Source organism: Periophthalmus magnuspinnatus, chromosome 1, assembly GCF_009829125.3.
Source record: "Periophthalmus magnuspinnatus isolate fPerMag1 chromosome 1, fPerMag1.2.pri, whole genome shotgun sequence".
Lineage (NCBI taxonomy): Eukaryota > Metazoa > Chordata > Actinopteri > Gobiiformes > Gobiidae > Periophthalmus > Periophthalmus magnuspinnatus.
Genome location: NC_047126.1, coordinates 28,456,903 through 28,481,771, shown reverse-complemented (window position 1 = coordinate 28,481,771; position 24,869 = coordinate 28,456,903). Strand labels below are relative to the sequence as shown.

The window sequence follows — 24,869 nt, the reverse complement described above, 5'->3', positions numbered from 1 at the left end:
TTGATCATAGACCTGCAATAAACAGAAAAACAGGGAATCGCAATGTGTCTATTTCACCAAAATAGCAGATCGTCTCGTGAACTCAGTTTGATTATCACCATATTGCCCAGCCATAAAAACAGTATTTTAATTACAAAAACAGTGGCATAATTAAATCAACAATTTCTTATTTTCTTATTTTTTATTTTTAAATATGGTCTATCTAGAAGTCTTTAGTCAACATATTTGCTCCTTTTTATTTGGGTTATAGTGTATTTGAAATGGTGTTGTCACGATATTAACATTTCTTTTTTACTTAGACAATAGAACGCGCTTTTTTAACATTAAATCTTAATACTTTCTTTTATATTACCACGTGGCCTTATATCTGTGTAATCCCTCAGTCGTAGGTTCCATAATGGTCCATGGGCGTATACCATGTAGTTCTATATTTGTTCTGATACAGCTCAAGATCATTCTAAAGCTATTCATTCATTTCTGTCTGTGAATATGACTTTTCTTAGTCTTGATATCTGCTCAAATGAATATCTAGTTTTGATACTAGTTTTGGTATTGATTAGAATCTGATTTTCTATAGTTTTGCTACCCTGATTAAAATGTATCAATGTATGATAGAAATAATTATCTAGTCAGTCAGGATAACCACTCTGCCATTGTTCGACTAGTCAGTTGCAGTTTTGGGCTAGACAGGAGCACCCAAGTCTTATTGCTGGATAATCTTTTTACTGTCTCGTCTGTAAATCATGTTCTTATGGCTATACTTTTGCTCTATTTTATATGTTGTCCTATAAATGTTTTCAGTTGGCAGCTGCTACCGCCCCTGAAGCATCCCTATCATCCCTCTTTACTATCTTGTCCCATTAGCGATGGGGCTTAAGTATGCTATTTAACAGCTTGTGCTGACAGTATACCCATATTTGCAATTAGTGCACTTAAAGACCTTTTAGCATGCATTAAGGTATCTAAATCATAAAGATGCAAGGACCGCTCAATGACGTTAGTGGCAGCAGGTAGAGGTAAAGTGTATCACTAGAATGAAGTAGTCAAATGAAGCAAATAGTTTTTTTAGAACTTTCCAATGCAATCTGCATTCTGCTCCATTACCAATTTTCCTCCAACGAGCTCAGTAGTATAAAGTTTGAAAACACGTATGATTTCTGTACAGATAACCATTTGTGTTCAAGGATTTCAAGATTGTGTTCAAGGATGGATAGAAAATGTGAACGACACAATGCACTATGTATCTTTTCTGTTGGCGTGTCCACCACCAGGTTTTCTCCATAAGAATGCTGTTGTTTAGCTTAAAATGTTGTACAGTATGGCATTATATATGTCTATTGCCATGGAGATAAGTAGCAGTAGTAGTAACTACATCCAGTTCATTCTAAACATTGAAGATGGGTTAAGTTAATGTCCCATTATTTTATATTTAGGAAAAACAACAACTGGATTGTTAAAGTTACATAGTGAACTTTTTTATAAATGACATTAACCCCAGAACTAAAGCAATTGCAAAAGCAAGTCTTATTACTGATATGACCATTTTGGGAGAATGACTACACTCAGTTGGCATCTCCTCCTCTGCCTCCACCCCATGCTCAGTTCTCGTCATGACTGGACCCGCAATGCCGCCCCCCTTGCCCCAAAGCATGATGTCTTCCTGTGTCTTTCAAATGCCACAAATATCGGGGGGTAAGTGGGAGGGCACTACTACTATGCATGGTTAGCTTATAATCAAAGCCAGTGTGCTGTTGGATTCCCATTCAAGGGACAGCTCAAACCTAATCATTCTACTTGGATTTCAGCTGACGTGACAAGATCTAGATGATGGATTATAATTTTTTTACAAGGGCAAGTTCAATAGGATGTATCTATGGAGGTAGGCAGCTGTATGTATCTAAAAATATGAACTACCAAAACAATTACCGGTATATGGTGAAATAAAAATTGCTTTTCTAATTATGGACTATCTTTTGTTCTTGCTGTAGTTCATTATCAGTAGTACAGCAGCTCTTGTGCAATGTAATAAAAGGTCATATTCAGTGCTTAATTTGTAAATCAGACATTGCCAGAACAAAAAATGGCTTTGGGACCGATGTCCATACAAAGTCAAACTTTACCACAATACACAGAATAGGCAAGTATGAGCAAAATCAAAATATAATGCAGTTGACCATTTTACTCAATTCTAAATAATATAAAAGGCCATTTTATTTGTCTATTTGTTTTTATATTGTTCTTATATATGCGTCGGATGCCCTCCCAGGACAGCCCTCCTCAGATCTGGATTTGTGTAAAAGCTGCTCATTCACACAAAGCTGTTTACTATGCTCAGTTCGACGGATGCCCTCCCTATTCCAGTTTGTTCCAGCTCAAATTAAGCCCCGGTAATATTGGTAGTGTAATTAGTCACAGCAGGTGCCCTCTATGCTGGCCTGACCTATCCTTGTTTTGCAGCACCTCTCCCTGTCAACAGAGGGCCTGGGCGGGCTTGTCCCAGCTGTAACCTTAGCTTTGGGTCCTTCTGTTCCCCAAAGGGAAACCTGAGCCCAAATTGCTTTGTCATGTGGCAGAGAGCGAGGTTTCCTCTCCACACCCAGTGTCTTTGTGCAGTGCACACAGCTCATCAGTGCAGCCTTTGTGTGCTCACTGGGCCTTTAGTGAAGAGCTGCTTTTAAAGTGTGTCTGACAGTCTTCATACAGGCTGTTTCGCTGTGTGCATGGTTACATAAGTTTGAACTCTGTGCTGCATGTGTGAGTGCATGGCAGTGTGGGAAGACTATCGATATTTCTCCAGTGCAGCAAATTGCCATCAAATATTTTTTTTATTATATAGCTATAGGCCCCTGTTGTATTTCTTACTTGGCTCTTTTTAAACCAAAGACGTATTATGTATGTGACTTTGGTTTGACATTATGATTGTGTAAACAAGGAAACTGGGTCAAATTTGACTGGTCAACTTCGGCACACTGTGCTGAGTGTTCTTGTGTCTCCAGTGTCTCCACTGGTTGCTAATAACGCCTCCAAATTGGGCTTCATAGTTCTTTATTTTATTTTAGCTTCAACTGAAAAATGCAAAGTTTTCTGAAAACTAAATCAGCACTAGAACAATGCATCCTTATATCTAGATATCTTTGACATATTGTGTAAATTCTTGAGAATAACTCGCAGTGCTTCCTGAAATATTTGACCTCATACATACTTTTACACATGTACCTTTTACACAAGTTTATCCCCCCTTTCCTGCTGCTTTACCCAGCAGTCGTCCTGTTTGTGGAGCGAGTGTTCTGATGCTCTTCGCTGTGTCTCAGGTTGGGTTTGGCCCAAAAGCTAACAACACCCCATGGAAAAACAGAAAAGACAAGAATACACCATTGTTTAACAGGTCAAAGTCTCGGCCCAACGGCTGCAAAGCTCTGGTCTGCATTCCTCTCACACGATTGGTCTGCTTCCTGATCTCTCTGATCTCACTGGTGGCTGTTTGTCCGTTGGAGCTTATTGATCATTTCTAAGCCAAAATAATTCACATTTTTGATAGCAGTTTTCATAAGAGAGATTTATAATTTAGATTGACACTTGCATTGCTGTGTTTCAGGTGACATCTCAACATTCTATAGACTAATAATATTGAATACAGATGGGACAAAATTAATATTGTTAAAATGCATAATTCTGTGTTAATGCAGTGAGTTCTTGGGTCAATAGCCAATAAAAAGAATGGAAATTATCATGGTCAACATTTGTGTATTTACTTTTATTTCATAGCAAAGTACAGTATGATCAGTAGGAAAAAACGGCTACTGTTTTCCTGAATTTGTGACTTCAAATGTTCAAAATTTTGCACATTTCACTGATAAATTTATCCTACAGCACTTATGCAGCATTTGTTTTCTTGTCAATATCTTTTTATTGTGAGATTTTTGAAATACCAGCGTATCAGTCAACAAAAAGCTCCTTTCAGATATCTTGATAATGGAGGACATGTTCACTCTGACCCTGCTAAAAATGTAAGTAAGTGGTTTATAAAGAAGATGATTAGCGAGTAAAAGACATTAATCTCAATTTGTTTGTTAAAGTTTTATATTCTTTCCTCCTTTGTCTCCCATTTTCTTGTGAACACAGACGATAAAGTGCCTCTCAAAGGCTTAATTGCATGTTTCCCTTTTTAGATTTCATTGAGTGTGCCAGTCCAGACGATGTGGCTTTTGTTATGTTATCCCAGACACATACTTTTGGTTACAGGCCTTTTCTTGGCACTTAAGAACAGAGGTGGGTAGAATAGTCAAAAACTGTACTCAAGTAAGAGCAGCGTTACTTTAAAATAATACTACTCAAGTGGAAGTACAAAGTAGAGGTACAAGACATTACACAAGTAAGAGTAAAAAGGTATTTGGTGAAACTATTGCTCAAGTAAGAGTAACTTTCGGGACCAACATCTGATTTATAATTGAAAGTTACTGTAATTTGAAGGATAAAACATTAAATTAAGGGCTTTGTCACTTGTAGACTTACTCTCAGTGAGAAGAGTAACCAGCACTTACTCAAATAGTATGCTGCTAGTAAGGTACTATGAAATGTACAATGTAACTGAGTATTACCCACCTGTGCGTAAGACTGAGTTGGTAGCAGTCTATGATGTCATGTGTGGTGAAAATTTGCATGCAGACTGTGACACTCAAAGCATCTGGTCAGGTTATGGTCAGTTATAAACTTGCTTGACCTTTGCCCCTGTTTCTTTGCTCTCCCGCAGGCATGGAAGAAGCGGTGGTTTGTTCTTCGCAATGGCCGTCTGACGGGCGACCCAGACGTGTTGGAGTATTACAAGAATGACCATGCCAAGAAGCCAATAAGAGTCATAGACCTCAACCTATGTGAGCAGGTACAGAACATTATAGTTTAAGTATTTATTAACTATTTCTTTAACTATTCACAATCTATTTACATTGGTTCAGCCGTGATAGAGGTGCTAAATATTATTATATGATTATTACAATTTGGGCTGTGCTGGATGCAGTTTTGATTGAGATTGAGATTCATATCGTCAATAATATGTTTTGGTCTATTTAATCAAGAGGTTCAGAGGTGATCCTCGGTCAGAAAAAATATGTGGTTTGGAGCAGAGGTCAGACTTTGGAAGTAGAAAATTTAACATTTCTGACATTTTTTTAAATTTTAAATGACCGTGGTTAAAAGTCTGTGTTGTTTATGTTCAGGAAATGACTATTGAATGCCAATTGAATTAGTTGTTTATAAATCAGAATAAATTGTCTCAAAAATTGTGACTGATCAATATGAGGCAACATCATGATTAATTTTTATCATCCAGCTCTAATTACAACAAATAGGCCCCATATTGCATACAATTATAAAACATTTTAGTTTTTACAATACAGAATGAGATACAGCATAAATATTATAATTGCCTTCATTTAGATTTAATTAAATTCTATACTAGTATGGAATATTGCAGAACTGTTGATCCACTGATTTGCAATGGGCAGTGATGAATATGTAGACTATAGCTTATTTCAGAAAGATTAGTGTTTTTAGCCAACTATAAAAATAACAGAAATTGACCCTCCTCTATACTTAACACTTGTATTTTCTGATCTGTATTGCACTTTTGTTTCCTCATCAAAAACAGACCTGGAGTTGTGTTTTGTTTCATTCACACATGTTTAACACACAAGTCCTGCACATTTAGTTCTTCTTTCAAACAGAAAACACTCTTGTGATGTCATATGATAATACAGGAAGTGCTCCACTGTGCTTTTAAACTCCACACACCTTCACTAGAATCATTTGGATAATTTCAGCCCTGGAATTGCCAATCTCTACTAGGTAAAAGATAGTTAAAAGAAGTTAACTTGAAAACTACCACTTCATGACATCACAAGGTGGAACAGAGCATTTTGAGTTTTGGAGATGTATACAGATTAATAATAGATTACAGATTACACAAACGCGTGAATGAAACAAAACACAACTTCAGGCATGTTTTTGAGAAGGTAACAACATTATACCATGACTTAAAGCTCACGCGAGTCAATCATGCGTAATATAGGCTCTTTCATACTCATTGTTTACTACAATTTAAGTTATGCAACCACTGAAACTGACCTCAGTGTTGTTTAGGTGGATGCTGGACTGACTTTTAACAAGAAGGACTTGGAGCACAGCTTCATATTTGACATCAAGACCATCGACCGCGTCTTCTACCTGGTGGCTGACACTGAGGAGGAGATGAACAAGTGGGTTCACTCCATCTGTGAAATCTGTGGCTTCAACCCCACTGACGATGGTAAGACATAAAACATTTGCCCTTCTCATCACCAAGGACACATGCTTATCAGAAGTCTTTGGGTTTGTTAGGCCCTCTATCTTTCTTCACCTTCTTCTGCTTTTGGTCTTCTTCTTTCATGTTTTGTGTATGTGACTAGTGGAACTCATCTGTCACAGTGAAGCGTAAACTCCCAGAATGTGCATTTACTTACCTCTTGATGACAATATAAAGCTGCAATTTTTAGGTTTCTGTTTTTTTTAGGTCTTGTATGTCATAATTTGTAGAAGGGTGTGCCAATCAGTTGTATAAAATAATTATACAACTGAAACAAATTTGAACATTAATAGTTTAAAATGGTCTTGACCTTTTATCAGAGATGGTATGACCATGGAATAATTAATAAATTACCTATATTCTGTGTTGAAAATTACATTCTACTGTATAAAGGGATGAAGTGATGATACTTTGATGCCCTAATATATCTTTCATTTCAGCAATGCCATTTTGTTTAGCCTGACTAGCTGTGGGCAACAAGACCATATCAATTTGTACCATGCTCCACTGTGATGATCTGATTATTTGGAGAGATTAGTCTACAGACTACCTTTTCTGTTTAATCCCCTCTAATTGTTTCACGTTCTCCTGGTTTTGGTCTGTTTCTATCATGTTTTGTGTAAGTGACTAATGGAAGTCATCAGTCACAGTGAAGCGTGAAGGTGCATATAGTTCATGACAATATAAAGCTGCAGTGTACCTCAAATGTGATCAAATCAAAATCATGACCTATTCTGAGTAATTTGCCATATTCGTACCCCCTATGACAGACACATTTACATTTTTAACAAGAGAGTGACCCATGTGAATGCATCAGAAGGAGACCAGTTCTCAGCCAAGGTCCAATGGAGCATATGTGGATCCATGTGCAATGTTCAGGCTCACATTACTCTTGTTCGCAGTACTACATAATCAAAGCATTATGTGCTTGTCCCCCAGCTCCACTCTTATCTGAATCTCCTCCTTTTCCCCTCTCAAGCTTTTGTTTCCCTTTGTCTTTGAATTTCAACTTGGACTTTCTTTCCCCACACATATTCAAATACATGTTATTTTCATTGAAAATAGCATAACTGTTGCAAACATTTTTCATCTGATGTACCACGGTGAGAATCTTTTAAAAGAAGATGTGCTTTTCTTCTATTCAAGCATGAGTCACACAGCATCTCTGTCTAAGGTCAACACCTCCACAGAACAGTGTGTAAGCCTCCGCATATTACATATGTGGTGTTGTGGGGCATCCCTGGCAACTTAATGCAAACTTACTGATGTGAAAGAAATGTTTTGATAGTAGCTGTATCTTGCATTCTAATGGTTACAGTGGTATTTTGTGTCCACACCCATAAGCAATCATTTGTTTCAACAGAGTATTATGTGATCTGAGCTAGTGCTGTATTTCTGACAGTCCTGTACTAATATCTCTCTTAACTAGATCTGTGACAATGACTATATTGAAGGTGCAATGTGTAATCCTTCTGGTGGATGAGATCTGCCACCTGCTTGTCTCCAAGGAGAATTACTGTACACTATAAATGTATCAGAACAATATAGATCCCCTCACTAGCATGAGATGGGCCCAAAACTAAATCAAATCTCTTTAAATACCGGCACTATTTAAGTAGAGATCGGCCGATGGCGATATGCTGATATTTTGAATTTTTTTCAATTTTGATTATTTTCCCCACACTCTAATTTAAATTTACTACAAACACACCCACAGTGCTTTTCTTTACCATAAACCTGTAAGAGAGCTGTGTAGTCAGGTTTTGTGCAGTTATCTCCTTTCACTTAAGTGTTAAAATAAAGCATTATGTGTATTCTTTAGGCAGCAGGTCACCTTAAAAAATATTGCCCTATGCTGGAGATTTATGAACCCCTCTCCCACAGCTACTCTCACAGGGTTAAAAGGAAATACTGTTCTTGGCTCTTGTTTTTGCTCACTTCAAATTCTAAAGATTGTAAGACTCGCCTCCCACCCTACTCTGGTGTGGGCTGCAGTAGTGAGCTTCAAGGCTGGGCAGGTATTCAACAGACAACATGCACAGAGAACAAGAAAGTGTAGGAGGATACAAGGGGATGAGCACTGAGGATTTCCCCTTTTGCTGCATGGATCAGCACTTAAGACTGTGACAAACCAGCCAGCAAGGACACAGGAGGGAGCAGGTGAAGCACGCCACTAAAGTGATTTTGTATTAAGATGTTAATTCCATAGTGCCTGCCTCTTTCTCATCAAACTGAGTGGGAGGAAAACTGTGAAAAGAAGAAAAAAGTGTCAGAAAACATAGATGCATTTCATCCAGCATACGCAGCAGCCATGTTGGCTCTTTCTGAAGAACAACAATCAGCTCAAGCAGAAGGGATTGAAAAAGACTGTTCGATTTGAAAAGCCTGTGTGAAAAGCAGGGACCTAGAGGAAATGCTGTCTGAGAGATTCACAAGAACACTGTCATAGAAAGTGAACCTTTCATAATTTCTCTGCATGTTTCTCACTAGGCTGTATGTAACAGTGTATGCTCTGTGACAGGAAGATTAAAGGAAAGCCTCAAATACAACATCCAAACATCCAACACAAATTAGATATGTTGTTGGCTTTTGTATTTCACAGTGTAATACATTACACTTCCTATAGTAAGTACTCAAAGTTACACATGATTGTGCTGAAATCTGTTTTTGACACTATATGCACTATGACACATGATTGCTTGTATTTGTCTTCACAGAAGCTGCCAAAGCCTCTTCCCAGTCGTCCACAGGCCAGGTGGTGGACACACCCCCACACCCTGCTCACCATGGGAACATTATAGGCCCAGCCGCGTCTGTGCTGTCAGCTATCCCTCCTCCATATCAGCCTGTCCACGTTCCTCACCTCGAATCCCAGTCCAGTTCAGAGGAGCCCACTGAGGACTATCTGTGGCTGGTCAACTGTGAGAGCAAGAAGCCTGACCCCCACAGGTGAGCCCAGCTGTGCTCTGTCATCAGTCTGAGCTGTTCGTTGTCATTTCATCTCTGCTTTCTCCTGTCTGACACTCTGGCCCTGCTCAGTCCTAGCTCTGTGCAGCCTGAGTCTCCACTGGAGGGAGACCAGGAGTACTTTCTCCTGGAGGAGTGTGAGAGCAGGACTCTCTGTCCACAAGCTAGTCTGTGAGTCACCAGCCCATCAGCTGGACCTGCCTGCTCGTGCAGTGGTGCTCTCTCTCACCAAGACCCCTTACTTGACGTTGCTGTTAATTCATATTTGCATGTGTTACTGCATTGCATTTTTGTTGTACTAATAAAACAGGGCAAGTTGTACAGATACAGAATAGGATTCATCATGTACAAATGGTCCATAGTGTGTTAGATTCTAACAATACCTCAGCTGGATATTTAAACAAACAAACATGCAGGGACCATGTCATGCAACCAAATTTTCCTGCTTGGAGTTAAAATGTCTTGTTGCATTAAACACCTCTTCGTCAAAGTGAAATGCCCTTTTGGGTTAAAGATTTTATTGCTAACCTCTTTAAAGTAACTGGTTTTCTCACTCTTATTGTTTTAGGGCTCATGCAAAGTCTACCTCTTCAGAGACCGACCTAAATGACAACCTCCCATCCCACCGCACGCCCACCTCCACCTCGTCGGCCAAGCACAGCTCGCACAATGGGTTCTTCCCCCAGCACCACGGCCCTGCCTCGGCCTCATCTATCTACGACTCCCCTCCCTCACGAGGCACCTCCTTCTCTACTGACACTGGTCTGTACCACCTGCCCCGCAGCTACTCCCAGGACACTGTGCTCGGCCCCAAATCTGCCCCCTCGCCTTCTACGCACCCGGACAGCACCGAGTCCCCCGAGATTTACACCTTCAACACGCCCTCTCGGAAGGCTTCCATGGAGATGCAAATGCGTAACATGTCTATCAGTTATGATTTCCCCACCACACCTGGTTCGAACTGTACATATCAAGTGCCCCGTACAATGCCTTCTACAGGGTCGGAGGGTGGGGGAGATGTGGTCCCACCTCCGAGACCACCCAAACCCTCTCTCACTTCCACATCAGGACCACCACCGCCCCCTGCTGAGCGATCGCCTACGGACAACTACTGCGTGCCCCGGTCAGCTTCAGAAACAGACGGGAACTATTGTGTGCCCACGGCCACGGGAAACAAGGCACTGCGCAGCAACACCATCGGCACTGTGGACTGTTCACGGCTACGGAAAGGTTAGACTTCACTGGTCAGGTGTAAAGCTCCAGATTGAAGGTCTATGGTAATGACAAAATCTGCCATGTTTGTAGCAGCGGCGCAAATCACTCTACATTGTCAGAATACTTTTGAATGACTGCTAACTTTTCTATTTAGCATCCTAAAATTTTGAGGTATGACGACACAATTCCGAGCTCTATTAAAAGCCCTAGGACATTTTCTGGATTTTGATAGGGTTAGAGAATCTGTTCTGTATTTAAAAAAAATTCAGAGGGAGTATAAGAAACTACATTTTTACCAACTTAAAATGTTTAGAGAAAGATTAAAAAAAAATAATAATCAAGAAACTGAATACAAGCTCATTGGTATTACTCATTATTTAACAAAGACATATTGTGCTTGTGCCTGCTATATAGTTATAATCTCATCATGTTATTATTTGCTCAATTTAAATCGCAATATTCATCTAAAAAGACAGAAACATGCACGAATCACTCCAAATACAACTTCGAGAGGGTAAATGAGAAGGGGAAACAGCTATAACTTGTTAAATAGCTCTGAAAAGTCTATTTTAGAAAAGGTCTGCAACTGAACAAGTGTTTTATATCCTTTTTAGTTTTAATCTAAAAGTTCTACAATGCACTGGTGAAGTGATGAGCAAAGCATGTGGCTAATTTGCAACAAAATGTTGTTTATGTGCTGACTTTTATTTAAAGGCCTTACCTTGGTGATTAGTCATCTCAGGGCTCCAGAGTGTGACCAATTTGAGCGCACATGCTCCTAAAATTTTACTTGGAGCAACTGCAAAATTTCCTTGGGCACCTGACAGATCTTCTTCCCATTCATCTCAGTCTTCACTCCCCCCATTATAAATGTGGATTAAATAGTATAGAACACATTTAACATTTGAAATCAACAACAAAATGAAAACTCAAGTTACTCATTCTCATCTCAACGCTGAGTCGCTGACTAGATCACTAAAGGCAGTTGGAGCCAAGGCCGATACGCTCAGGCCAGGCTCTGGTACATAGTTTAATATGGACTGTGGAGCTCATAAGTTTCGCTTTTCGACCATTTGTGAATGAGACACAGTATTTAATTTTTAAAGAGCAGCATCAAACCTGCAGATCCTCCACACTGTGTTTAGTTACTCAAATGAAGCTGGCGATGTGCGAGGTGAAAAAGAAAATATATCTAGATGGCAAAAAATCCACAATTGAAAGTAAGAGGCCTCACTCTGCACGTCGTATAGTGAACTATAAAGATCCTTAAAAGCACAGACCTCTCACTCTGACTAGTTTTTGAAGCCAATATTTATTTAGTAGCTTTTTATGAATTAAACTTATAGGCTACTAATTCTGCTTAAAGAAAAGGTACATTCTTAATGTTATGATCAACTAAACAACTTTCACTAGATAAAACAAGTCATTATTGAAATATTATTGCCTATATTTCTTTTTCTTTAATAAATGTATAGTATACAAAGTGAATTGTATATCCAGGTAAACATATCTAACCTAGTTACTTGTTTAGTCCTTATTGTTGAAGCAGTTTAAGGACAATCCATTACAATGGCTTCAATAAGTTTTGGGTTTTGGTGCACCCAAATCATGTTCTGGTACACCCACATGAAAATCTTAGACGCACCGGTGCACCCAGCTCGAATAGTCTGGAGCCCTATATCTCTTTAGTATTTGCAGAGTCACCACAATAATTTTAAGCTGCTGTTAGTGGCTCTGTGGACCAAGAAGTGATTAGTGAAAGCAATTCAGGTTTCCACACAGTGTTTTACATTCAAAGTTCTAGGCCTATGCAAAAGAATGTGTTATCTCTTATGTTTATATTTTTTTGGTAATATTAAATCCCCCTGACTAATCAAAAAGTTTTAGTTGTGTAATAACCGGTCAGTGTAATATTTCCCCTTCCAGATAAAATATCGTGTTTGAAAATAGCTGAGTGTTTTTAAATGTTTGGGATTCCTTCACTGTTGAGCAGATAACTGTCTGAAAACAAATCTGCTGCCAGTGCAGGATACCAGTGCCAGAAAGTGTGAGCACAAAAACAAGTCATTCCTGAATTAAAATATCATTGGCTTAAACAGGCCCCACATCACTCGCCCTCTAGTGATGACATCAATTATTACAACTGTGCCTGTTTGAGAATGCAAAATACAAATGATTCTATATAGATTTGTAGATAAGTAAGGTTATTAAAATTATATGATCATTTAGTTAATTGGTTAAACGTGAAGTGATTTTCAACCCTCCCTTCTATTTTGGTTTTAATTGACTTAATTAAACTTTTTCTTCTAGATTTTGGATCGCAGGACTGCTATGACATTCCTAGGTCATTTCCCTCTGACAAAAGCTGCTCATTTGATTTCAATGAAAGCTTCAATAGTTATTTTGTAAGTATCAACACCTACACTACCAGTCAAAAGTTTGTACATGTCATCAATGTTTTTAGTTTTTTTTTCCCTTTTCTTTATGTTCACTAGTCTCTACATTTTATATACATATTGATGGAACAAAGTAAAGGAAAAAAGTTGAATAACTTAGCAATATATATTTTTTTATTTTTTATATACAAATTCCACCCTTTACTTTGATGAGAGAGCTGCAAACCCTTGACCATCTCTCTATGAGCTTTTTGACTTAGTCTGTTAAAATGCCAAAGTGCAAACCAGGGTTATTTACATTTTTTTTTTTTTTTGCTAAATTCCATATGTGTTCAATTATAGTTGCCTTAAGATATTAGATTATAGATGCCTTAAGTGAGAATCTACAATGCAAATAATCATGGAAATAAAGAAGTGTCCAAACTTTTGACTGGTTGTGTATTTTGAATGTTCAGGTGGTCACTGTAGCGGCTGAGCATATATCTCAATGTCTGCCTCGTCTCTTGTTACTAGAAAAACAAAGGCATGATGCCCTTGGGAAGCCAGTCCACAGAAGAGGTAGATCAGAACTACGTCCCCATGAGCGCTAACTCCCCATCGCACCACTCAGGCAGTCTGTCTGAGCCTATACACGAAGCCAACTACGTCCCCATGACCCCCAGCAGTATGGAGTTCTCCTCTCTGGGGAAGCAGGTACCTCCCCCTGCTCACATGGGCTTCAGATCCAGTCCCAAGACTCCCCCTCGGCGACCCATGATGAGCGACTGCCAGCCTCCTCCAGTGGACCGTAACCTCAAACCTGACCGCAAAGGTGAGCGCCTCTAAGGTACCGACGCATGTGCAGCTTCTCTAAAGAGCATTAACATCTTGGTGTCTGCTCTTGGGTCTGTTCTGACTAATGTACCAACCGGACTGCTAACTGCGCTTCATTGTCAATTCTGCTCATTTTCTCTACCGCTGGCTCATGGGTATAAAATAAACCAGTGTTTTGTTGAATAAGTGGTGTTTATTTTCATTTGGTCTTTTCAGTCCTACTTATTGACTTAAAGTGCATTTGACAGATTAATATATTTTTGAAATTCTAACTTGATTTGGTGGGATAGTACCTGAAGAAAATATTGATCATAAGTGAAAGTTTGTGGAAAAAAGTAGGAAACAAAAAATTGGGAAATACAGTCAATTTGAAAACTGAATACTCTTTGTTGACAGTTGATGACATAAGTACAATTTATGTACAAGGAAGACGGTTTAAGCATTGATTAAACCGATTTGAAGGACCAAAACTTGTCAAAGTAACAGACCTCTATGTATGTCACATTTGCTGCCTGTGTCAAACCAGGAAGTAAAAATTAGACCCTTCACCAAAATTACAAAAGTACAAAAGACTACACAAGATTTTTTGGAAATCTTAAATATAGTGAAGTTTACTATGTTTTAGATAAATTAATAGTTGAACCTGTTTTATGCACTTTAACCCACTTCCAGATCTGGAATGCCTCTTATTTAGTCTTACACCCATTAACCATTTCCAATAATTATTTAGTTTTCTTCTAGTGCTACTTCCCATTTTCTTTTTTGGCTTATGACACGGTTACGTAAAATCTGCGTTCAGCTTGAAAATTATACTAGACACCAACTGATAGCATAGAAGATGTTGCAGAGCTGGGTAGATTCTGTCCTCTGGTCCGTGTGATACCAGTGTTCCCATCAGTAACAAGCTAGTTTCACCTTTTGGATGAGTTTGTGCAGTGGCAGCATCCTTTCCTGGCACAGATGGGTCCATGACAAAAGCACTCTTGTTTGGCTGAGGCCCTGTGGAGTGACCAAAGAGCCGAGTGGTCACCTCTGTCCCCTTTGTTCCACTCATCTGAATGGAGTCCTTTGATTTGAGACCTAATAGGGCCGGGACTTTCGCTCTGTGCAGGGAGAAATATCACACACACATATGTAGTTAGAGCAACATCAGGGTTTGTTATTGGGGATGGCACAGTTTTTGGTTTTGTGTTGTGGTTATTGCGAGTAGAAACATCACAATTTAACAGTTATTTACCATTAAAGAACCGATATTACATTATTTTCTGATCTGATATAATGTTGTTTCTTGCCCAGAGTTGTTTTGTTTCATTCACACATGTAACACACAAACTCTGCATATTAAGGTTGAGTTCTTCTCTCAAACAGAAAACACTGTGTTCCGAGGGGAGTGCGGTCGGACCTCTTGTATCTGTCCCATTTGGCACGGGCCGACTCTGCTGCAGCTCTTTGAGGAGCAGTCAGCGGCTGACCCTTCTCGTGCGTCGTTTCTTTCTGTTTTGTTTCATCGCGGGCCATAAAACGTCGTCAAATCGTGTGTGAAATCCCACGTAACCTCGGAAATGTTTCTCCAGTGTCTGAGCTTGTGTTCCCTTTTCCCTTTGGTACAATAAAGCCATTTGTGATTATATATCTGAATAATAACAATTATTCATATACCAAACTTATACTGAAATATACTTTTTTATAGTGAAAAAGATGCTGTTTTAAGACATTTTTTTATTGCATGAACTAGTTATGAACCCTGAGCTACAAGTCTAAAGTAGATCTTGAATTTATGTGAATGCGTATTTGCTAAAGGTGCACATCTTGTATTTGGATTGTTGCATGTTATGTACATAATAGACTCTCTGAAAGTAATAATATGCAAATGTTTTTTTCTGATTTATATTTACCATGAGCCATGCTTTTTACTGTCTTGTCTTTGTTATTAATACAGATTATATTTTTCTAAAACTGTTCATAATTCATAATCTCTGTTGACTAATCGAATGATGGAATACAAGGAGCGTGTTCACAATTTAAAAGTCTGTGCCTCTCTCTCGTGACATTTGCATGCACAGGTGTGATGTCAGTGTTTGCGTGGGAAGCCGTGGTGCATGGAGCGAGGTGCATGTCGGTTAGCATCGTCTGCTGTTGGTCATGACAATCATCCTCTTCATGATTGCATAAAAAATGGTGTACAATCAATGGATGTTCGTCAATATCTCGTCTTTGGCTTTGCATGGCAGGGCAATTGTATACATCTCAGGGTGTAAATGTTGTGATTGCCAAAAGTATTTATAATAAGCCAAGTCTTCTTTCACCAATCAGGTCAAAGTCCTAAAATAATAAGAGCAAAAGGTGTGGGTTTAGAGAGAACGGACTCTCAAACCGTAGGTGAATTCCCCAGGGGACGACGCAAGGGTAGGTACTCCACACTGAACTGCTGTTGTCTCTCTGAAATCTTCTGACTTGTCCAGACTGTTCCACCTCTGTTCTCTGCATGCACTGGATGAGCCACTACTGTGTCATTAGGGTCTTCTCTGGGTTTTTGTCCTGTCAGTATGTGTAGTGTGTTCAGAGTGTGTGCCCTTTGTTCTTTCAAGATGTTTGAATGCATTGTATGACTTGATTTGTTTTATAGTGTTTTTGCTGTGAATGAATAACATGGAAGACGGACCAATGCTCCTGTCTCACAACAAAAATTTCAAACACGTGTAGGGCCTAGACTGTATATAAAGAGTGAATAATGCATAGACTCAACCAAGAACAAATGTTAGAGTATGTCTGAGTTTTTCTGTGTCGGCACTACAATGGAGGTTGTTGCCCAGAATATGGTGCACTATGTAACCTTTCGGGTGGAGATTTTGTCACCTGCTTGTCTCCATGGAGATGTTGTTTTGTTTGGAATGTTCTACAGTATGGCAATATTAATTAAGATTTCCATGGAAACAAGCAGGTAGCTCCTGTAGTTTTCTTGTCATGGCTTGACTACTTACATTTTTTGCAACTAAAGACATAAGGAGGATTATTTTGACCTTTCAGTGCATGTTATTAAACTAGATGTATCTGACAAATAAATATCAATCCATCTGGAGACAAGACGGTTGACGCTGCCAGGGCAGGTTACAGGTCAGGCCTGTGGAGAGCATATTTAAAGAAATATTTTGGCAATTAAACACCTGTAACTGAACAAGTGCAATATGGATAAGTTAATGCCATACTACGTAACACAATTTCAATGGAGACAAGCTAGTGGTAGATGCTCCACTAGAAATGTTACTTAGTGCACCTTCAAGTACATTGTTCTGTCAGTCACATCTGTCTTTGTGCAGACGGGGGGCACATTGCACATACAGTTTCCCCACCACTATCACGAGAACATACACCACAACACCATCATTTCATTCACCAGTCACTCAGATCAGAGACACAGTGGGTATTCATGGGAACAGTGCTAGATTTTCATCATTCTGAGTCTGAAACCCGTGGATAGGACACAACGACTACTTGAAATGTCTGTAATCTTATGTATACAACTAAAATTACAATGAAGTTATCCTTCAGTTTTGCAGATGTTAAATTGTATCTTACACTTTTCATATCAGGATTTTAAAAATTATTATTATTTAGAGGTTTTAAATCCATATCGAACACAGCACATACCATCACAGTATACCTTTATCTATTTTCTTCTTATGTGTCAGGAAAACCTGCCCCACTGGAGATAAAACCACTGCCGGAGTGGGAGGAGCCTTGTACACCGGTCCGCTCACCTGTTACGCGCTCGTTTGCCAGAGAGTAAGTGTCCCAACATTACAGCTCTACATTTTACTTGTATATACAAGCTTGTTCACACCATTCATTTTGCTTTCTTGAATTAATATTGAGTAACTAAACATAGGGCAGCACAACGTATCACAGTCAAACAGAAATTGCACTTTGATTTGGTACAATTATCAGATTGCAAAGGCTGCATTTATTTAGATAAGATTGCAATGTGGAATGAATGCATTTTTGTATTTATTCATCAGATCAAATTTCAGTCTTCTTGCAAATGAGTTTATAAAGTGCACTCTGAATAATAGAATTGTACTTTTAAATATGTATTGCAATCTCTTACTTGTCAGTAATTCTTTTTTATGTATTTATACATTTTTGTCCAAAAACACACAGCCCTATTTTTCAGTCTTCAAAAAAATATTCTAACTGTCTTGTTTTTTTGTGATGGAAAGTTTGTGAAAAGGACACTTTACACTATAATTTTCTTCCGTGCACAAAAATGAATTTGGTGTGAACAATTGTCTAATAAACTAAAGTAAAAAAAACAACAACAAAAACAAAACAAAGATGTAGAAACTAACACTTCATGCATTACAGTAGTCTCTCTGTAGCTATTAGATAACATTATACATGGGATTATGGGCTCTCTCTTTATCTGTTTTATTTATTTGATAGGGACAGTGCATATTAATGAATATCTGTAATTGCAGTGTAAATATGACTGATTGTTGCAAATTTTCATCAGCTGTCCCTAGGCAGGTGACACAGAAGACAATTATAACATTTTTCAATTAAAGACATAACACAGAACAGTGTTCATAGACTGATTTCCTTCATCCACAGTTTAAGGTGCAGTTTGAAAGTGGACAGAGATGGACTTTCTCTTATTGTCTGTGGAAGATTGTTCCAATTATTAGTGTTTTTGACAGACAGCATTGTCTATCCAAATATGGTGCATCTGTGTGATACCACACAGTCTCCTCGAGCCGTGGCCCTGGTGCTCATCTCACTCAGTCTTTGACTTTATGAAGTCCTTCAATGGAGGAGCAGCGAGTTTGTGCATTTTTTAAAAAGCAGGTCATGTGCTTGTATGACCTTATGCTTGGTGCTACAGGGACTCATTGGGACGCAGTGGCTGACATAAGACATTACATGTGCTCACTAGTGGACTGTGTTTCTTTGGAAGCCTGCGTGTAAACATTGTGAATGCTCCACAGTTTCCCTAGGTTTCCAATGTCAACGCGACCTGCGTCAGTGCATAGTACAGCCTCCAGCACTGACTCCGAGGAATGTGATGACAATTATGTACCCATGGTCCCCCCAGACGAACCAGTATGTAACGCAACACTGTTTCTCAATCATAGCAAGATGCATTTCCAGTCCTTATAAATCTATTTTAATTGGCTGTAAGAGTTTACAAATGCCATATAAATGTAGCAATGGTCCTAAATGGTAGACAAACAGCAAAACCCAGATCTATAAAGCCTTATTACTTGTACAAATGACTAGGTGCTGAAGAGGGACTCCTCGAAACTTCATCTTTTGTTTTTCACAGCTTCGATCCGTCCTGTCGCCCCCTCTTCACTTTTTGTTCTCTTGCTTGGCAGCTCTTAAATTGCAACTTGCTTTTTTCTGTAAATTCACAGGTCATACACGTTTCCTCTGCCTTACACTTTACTTATTAGAGAACCTGTTTTCAAATTGATTTGCTATTGATTTTAATTTTTCCTTTTCTGGCTGACACTCTTTCATCACTTGTTTATTTCTATTCTTGCTTGCTTTTGGCATGTTGCTCTACTAAAGCTTTATCTTCTCTTTTTCCTGTTGTTTTCCTGACTTTTGCTAGAGAGGAGTCCTTCTACTGCACTGTCCCCATCACCCCTATAAAGAGGGAGGTGGAGGAGGTTGAACCCATAGAGGAGGTGAGCAGGGTTGCCACCACAAAACTGCATGGCTTACCCTGTCCGTAAACTAAAGTGTATTGTGTGAATTATTGCAAGTGTGAAATCATAGTCCTAAGTTTGCCTTGGTAATAGTGGTTGCAGTGATATTTAGGATATAGACACCATTCTGCCATTGTAGTCTTAACTCCATCCACCTGTAGTATAGTTTAACATGTTTTAATTTGACACATGTTTCTGTGTTGTCACAATATCATAACAAAATAGTGCATGTCCTGTAGCATATTTAATTTTTTAAATTTTATTTAACTTTTTTAATTGAAGTTTCTCAAAATACATCCTCATGAGGGATCCAAATCTATATGAAAGACCATATTGGCATTATATTATTGTATGTTATATAACAAAATCAAATCTACATCTACTATCTCTTGTGACAACACAGTGAAATGCTCTAAGTTCCACTGTAACTTTAATACAATATATTTCATGGCATCTAGAACATGAAGCTCGTTCCACCAATGACTGCTGATGGTGGAAGCAGCCCCATGTCTAAACCAAAAGGAGACAAGCAGGTGGAGTATCTAGATTTGGATCTTGAGTCTGGAACCTCTACTCCACCGAGGAAGGTAAGAACAACAATAGTGATTAACATTTGAATGTGCATAGTACTTGCAACCAGTGCAAAACAACTTGACATCACACAAATGGAAGCACATAGACACTTGTCTCTTGCCCTAAGAGGTCTATTCTGACAAAAACACTGTCTCATGAAATGTTCCGTGGTGACCCGTTATGGTTGGAGATGTGCTCTGGCATGTCAAGATCTTTACTGCATTCATTTTTATCAAGTGCTTAATAGATCCTGGTTATATTTGTTGTTATTATTCCAGGAACCTATATACATTAAACTATTTACATAAAAAACATTAACATTTACTTAGATTTTTAATGTCCATGTATGTATTTAGGTATCCCTCTGTGGTGTCGACCATCACAATAAAGCTTTGTTTTTACTCTACCTTGAGCCAATAATCTTCACGTTAAAATGTGTAATTGCAGATGAAAAGCAATGGGGCAGGCATGCCTGCATCAGACGAGCGTGTGGACTATGTGGTTGTGGACAGGCAGCGGACTCAGGCTTTAAAAAGCACCAGAGAGGCCTGGAACGATGGCCGACAGTCTACAGACACAGACACCCCCAACAAAGGAACCAAGTGATGTGCTGTGTCACACTCCAGCCCAGCAGCTCACCTCAGACCTGGTGCCTCAGGCCTGGTGCCTCAGGCCTGGTACTTCAGGCCTGGTACCTCAGGCCTGATATCACAGGCCTTGTTAACTGTTTAAGGCTCTCATGGAGGCACAGTACAGTCTGTGCTGTTCTCAGTGGGAGAGTCGAGTGGAGCTGCTGTCCTCCCGGAGCTGCACTGTACTGACATCTGTACGTGGAGTGTCGGCCAACAATAAGCTGTATGCAATGTGAACGCAGGTGACAAGACTGGACTTAATTTAGGTTTGACTGTTGCCCCTTTGTGGATACATTTTCTTTCTTAATCAGAGTCCAAATTTTTCCTATGTTTTTCATCCTGAGTGGCTTCTGGGTTGACCCCCAGTAAACATTTCCTAAATTTATGTTGCTGTTATTGTTTTGAGTTCGAGGTAATATACATGATCATGGTTTGTAACAGCCAGTGCAACATGTTGCTATTAACTAGTAACTATTTTTAACTTGACTTAATTTCAAACAAGCAAACTGTTTTGCCAAACGGTATGAGGTTGTTATTGCAGCGCAATTTGTGAATCTATACTGAGAAATGCTCATTTCTACCACACCACTTGTCAGTCTTCCTGGCTGGTCTTTTCCAGGACAAAATAAAAAAATCACATGAAACAACAGCACATCTGATCCTGCTTTAATTACATTGTAAACTTTAGAACTTTTGCACTGATTAAATTTAAAACATGGCTCTGGCTTTATTTAGCTTTAAACCAATGAAAACAGGCAATTAGCTTAATAATATCAGACCTTGCACTGCCAGTGTTCAGATTCCAGTATTTTACATGCACGCACCAGTTTATTAAGAAAACAGTCAACAAAGCCATTTAGCTCTTTTTATATACTTTTTCATACGATAATTCACTTTACAGTATTCTACAGGGATCTTTCCATTCGTAGTTTAGTCAGTCACATAGGTAAGCACCAGATTCACAGATGTTTTGCTACAACGACAACAACCTTATGGAAGTGGATTCTCTCTTTTGGTCTATGTAAGGATAACTGTGATCTCCAAGGACATGCACAATTCACATGGTCAGTTTGGGGCTACCTTCAGTTCGTATTTGTTCAACTTTTTCCACAAGTGCTTCAATCCATCATGAAAGAAGCACAAAGACTGTACAAAAGTATTATGTATATAAACATCCAAATAAGTGTCCTTTATTTGTATGCATTTTCCAGTGTGTGACTAAAAGGCTTGTGGATTCTGCAGGGTAGAATCCTCCGCCTGATCGAGGTGGCTTCAGGACTAAAGAATGAATTACTGTGAGTTTAAATCCATTGTGACATGATTTCTCTAGGTTATGCAAAGGTGGTAATCTTAGGCTAGAGAGAGCAAATCAGGTACTCTTTGCAATGACATACTATTAACAGCTATTCATTTGTAATTTATTTTTCACATTATTTTATTGGGAGTTGTCCTGCTCACTTTGTCTGCATAGTTTTACATGCACTGCAGTTACATTCACATGCTCACTGAGATTCCAAACTCTGTTGTCTTAGGTTTAATTTATTTGCAATTGAACTGCCATAATGTTTTAATCCCATGTTCCCTTACACATTGACATAAGTCTGTGCTTCAAGCCTCAAGCATGTGTTGTCATTAAATACAATATTTCTGCTGTATATAGACTGCCATTGATTTGATAAATGATTAAAACATTTGCCTACTAAGCCATCTTTGTCACTCTCTTGGTCACTTTCTTTGTGATACAAACTGCAAGGCAGGTGATGCTTTATCTTTTTTAATAATTCTTGACAGAAATGTAAATTTTAAAATGAACTAAATAAAAAGAAAAACAACAACTTTAAAACATTTGGTTGTGTTTTTGTTAAGCTTTGTGTAGTTGGACCTAGGCTACCCTATTAGGTATTTGTCTGTGTCCAGCATACCTGGTTATGCTGTTGACTTTGCGATAGCTTTTGAGAGTCAGTGACAATGTACCCATCTCTAGGCAGGCCACGGACTGCCTATGCTGTGACTGTAATAAGTAATATTACTGTAATATTATTTTCACACTAAATAAAATAAGATGTTGTATATCGGCTACAAAAAAGTATGTGTAGCCTAAAACCCCCTGAGTGAATAAGAGCTATAATTGTATTGCTTTAGTCTTGGTGCTTTTGTAGACAAAGTACAATTTTACAATCTTATTCATGCATTCTCTACGGAATGGTATTTTTTACTGTCATATTTTAAACAGACAAAGGGACAGATATGCTTTCTTTAGGCCTCGTTCATCTTTAAAATGAATTTGCATAGGCTAGTCCCTTTCTAATGTCCTTTACAAACATAACATAAACATACTGTATGTACATATATGGTCACTAGGTGGAGCTGTTGCTTGAGAAATGTCTATTCCCAGCGCGTGCTCTCGTCTTCACTTCAGGTAAACAACTTCCACTGTCAGGATATTTAGTTCTGATGCCTCTTAAAACTTTATTTTTCCTATATGCGCCACAGTGACATTTCCTACAATTTATTTGGCCTACTCGAATGCTATTAAAGTAGATAAAGTAAAGTAGCATTATGACAATTGGGATGTTCTGTGGGTCAACCAAAGAGAAAGTCTGGGCTCAAAACCCAAGGACCTGCCCAGGACCAGACACGTGGACAAGGTAAACACATTTAATGGACTTTAAGGGCCCACTCTGCAAAAAGATACAAGTTTGAAGTATGAAGCTGATCTATTTGGTGAACAGGCTAATAACATAGACTACATAAAGAAGATGTATAGTTATATATATATATATATATATATATATATATAGTCTATGGCATTAGCATTAGCACGTGTTAGCCAAGTCAATAACCACGGAGTTAGCTAACCCAAGCTAATTAGTGAACAACAATGTTTCCAGGATTATTTAAAACATATTTTTGGTTAGTACATTATTTTTGCACCTATTTTTAACATAATAGGCCTCAAAATTGGATAGTGTCTAAAATCTATCAAGCCATCCATTTCCTCCCGCTTTATCCGGGCCAGTCACAGAGGCAGCAGTCTAAACAGGGATGCCCACACTTCTCTCTCCACACACAACTCTTCCAGGAGGATCCCTCGGCTTTCACAAGCCAGCCGAGAGACACAGTCCCTCCAGCGCAGCCTGAGTCTTCCCTGGAGCCTCCTCCTTGTGGGACCTGCCCTGAGCAACTCCCCATGGAGTTGTTCAGGAGGCATCCTGAATAGACGTTGGAGCCACCTCAGCCAGCTCCTCTCCACATGAAGGAGCAGCGGCTCTACTCCAAACTCCTCCCATGTGACTGAGGTCCTCACCCTGTGGAGGGAACACAAAACTAGGCTCTAAATTTAAAACATCATTTTCAGAAGCTGGAAGTTCACATTAAAATGGTTGCCAGAGAATCTAGTAGACTAATGAAAACTGACTGTACGGACATCAGATGTCATTTTTCAGAAATAATATTGGTTAACCCACACTCTTATGCTGCCAGTGTTTGAGGCTCTCAGATGAACTTCACTGGAGCTTATCTGTCTGAATGAATGAAACCTTTTTTGAATCTTGGACATATGTCTGATCACATCCATCTCATTACAGCAGTTCTTGGCAGCCCTATACGGCATCATCTCCACTTGTGCTTACCACATCTGTCCAACTGCCTTATCATCCCATTCCTGCAGCCAGTGATCCTGCTCCATATGCACAACTACCACCACCTGGGCACACTCTCATCTCCCACATCATGCTGTAAGTACATTTCTTTTCCTATTATGCTGTCACTACTTTAAACTTTTAATTACGAACTGATAATTGAAAAAAAAGATAGTGATGAGTTAGAGTTACAGATTAACAATAAGTTAGTAAAAGACCCTTCCATTTTTGCCTCTGAGCTAAATAATTTCTTCATAAATTATGTGCAGGAAATATCTAAACAGTTTAACCCACCAGAACATGAGTTTTGTCCAATCAATCCTGAACTACCAATTTTTAACATAGATGAAATAACTCCAACAGAAGTAGATAAAATAATAGATTCATTAAATATATCCAGAGCTAAAGATTACTTTGATCTTGATGCCAGCTGCTTTAAAGAATACAAGGATGCACTAATAGCACCAATCACACACATGGTAAACCTATCAATCAGACATTCCATGGTCCCAACTGTATGGAAGGTCGATGTCGTCAGTCCTATTTTCAAAGCAGGAGATATACACCAGATATCCATACACATTTAC

The 24,869-nt window shown here is 38.9% G+C and overlaps 1 protein-coding gene across 6 annotated transcripts in view; it reads left to right on the top strand.

Moving 5' to 3' along the window:
* gab1 (GRB2-associated binding protein 1) overlaps positions 1-22,471 on the top strand; it is a 53,896-nt gene extending 31,425 nt beyond the window's left edge. For 3 of the 6 annotated variants that reach the window (XM_055224415.1, XM_055224414.1, XM_055224433.1), the window contains 11 exons: positions 4,751-4,879; positions 6,136-6,301; positions 9,055-9,286; positions 9,873-10,534; positions 12,830-12,924; positions 13,429-13,726; positions 16,042-16,134; positions 17,418-17,511; positions 18,711-18,825; positions 19,895-20,023; positions 20,457-22,471. In XM_055224415.1, the coding sequence (XP_055080390.1) occupies positions 4,751-4,879; positions 6,136-6,301; positions 9,055-9,286; positions 9,873-10,534; positions 12,830-12,924; positions 13,429-13,726; positions 16,042-16,134; positions 17,418-17,511; positions 18,711-18,825; positions 19,895-20,023; positions 20,457-20,615 (2,172 nt within the window). In that variant the 3' untranslated portion in view covers positions 20,616-22,471. Of the gene's footprint in view, positions 1-4,750; positions 4,880-6,135; positions 6,302-9,054; positions 9,287-9,872; positions 10,535-12,829; positions 12,925-13,428; positions 13,727-16,041; positions 16,135-17,417; positions 17,512-18,710; positions 18,826-19,339; positions 19,416-19,894; positions 20,024-20,456 lie in introns of all 6 variants that reach the window. The other 3 variants (XM_055224422.1, XM_055224425.1, XM_055224428.1) reach the window with 3 other exon arrangements.
* Positions 22,472-24,869: the final 2,398 nt, after the last annotated feature.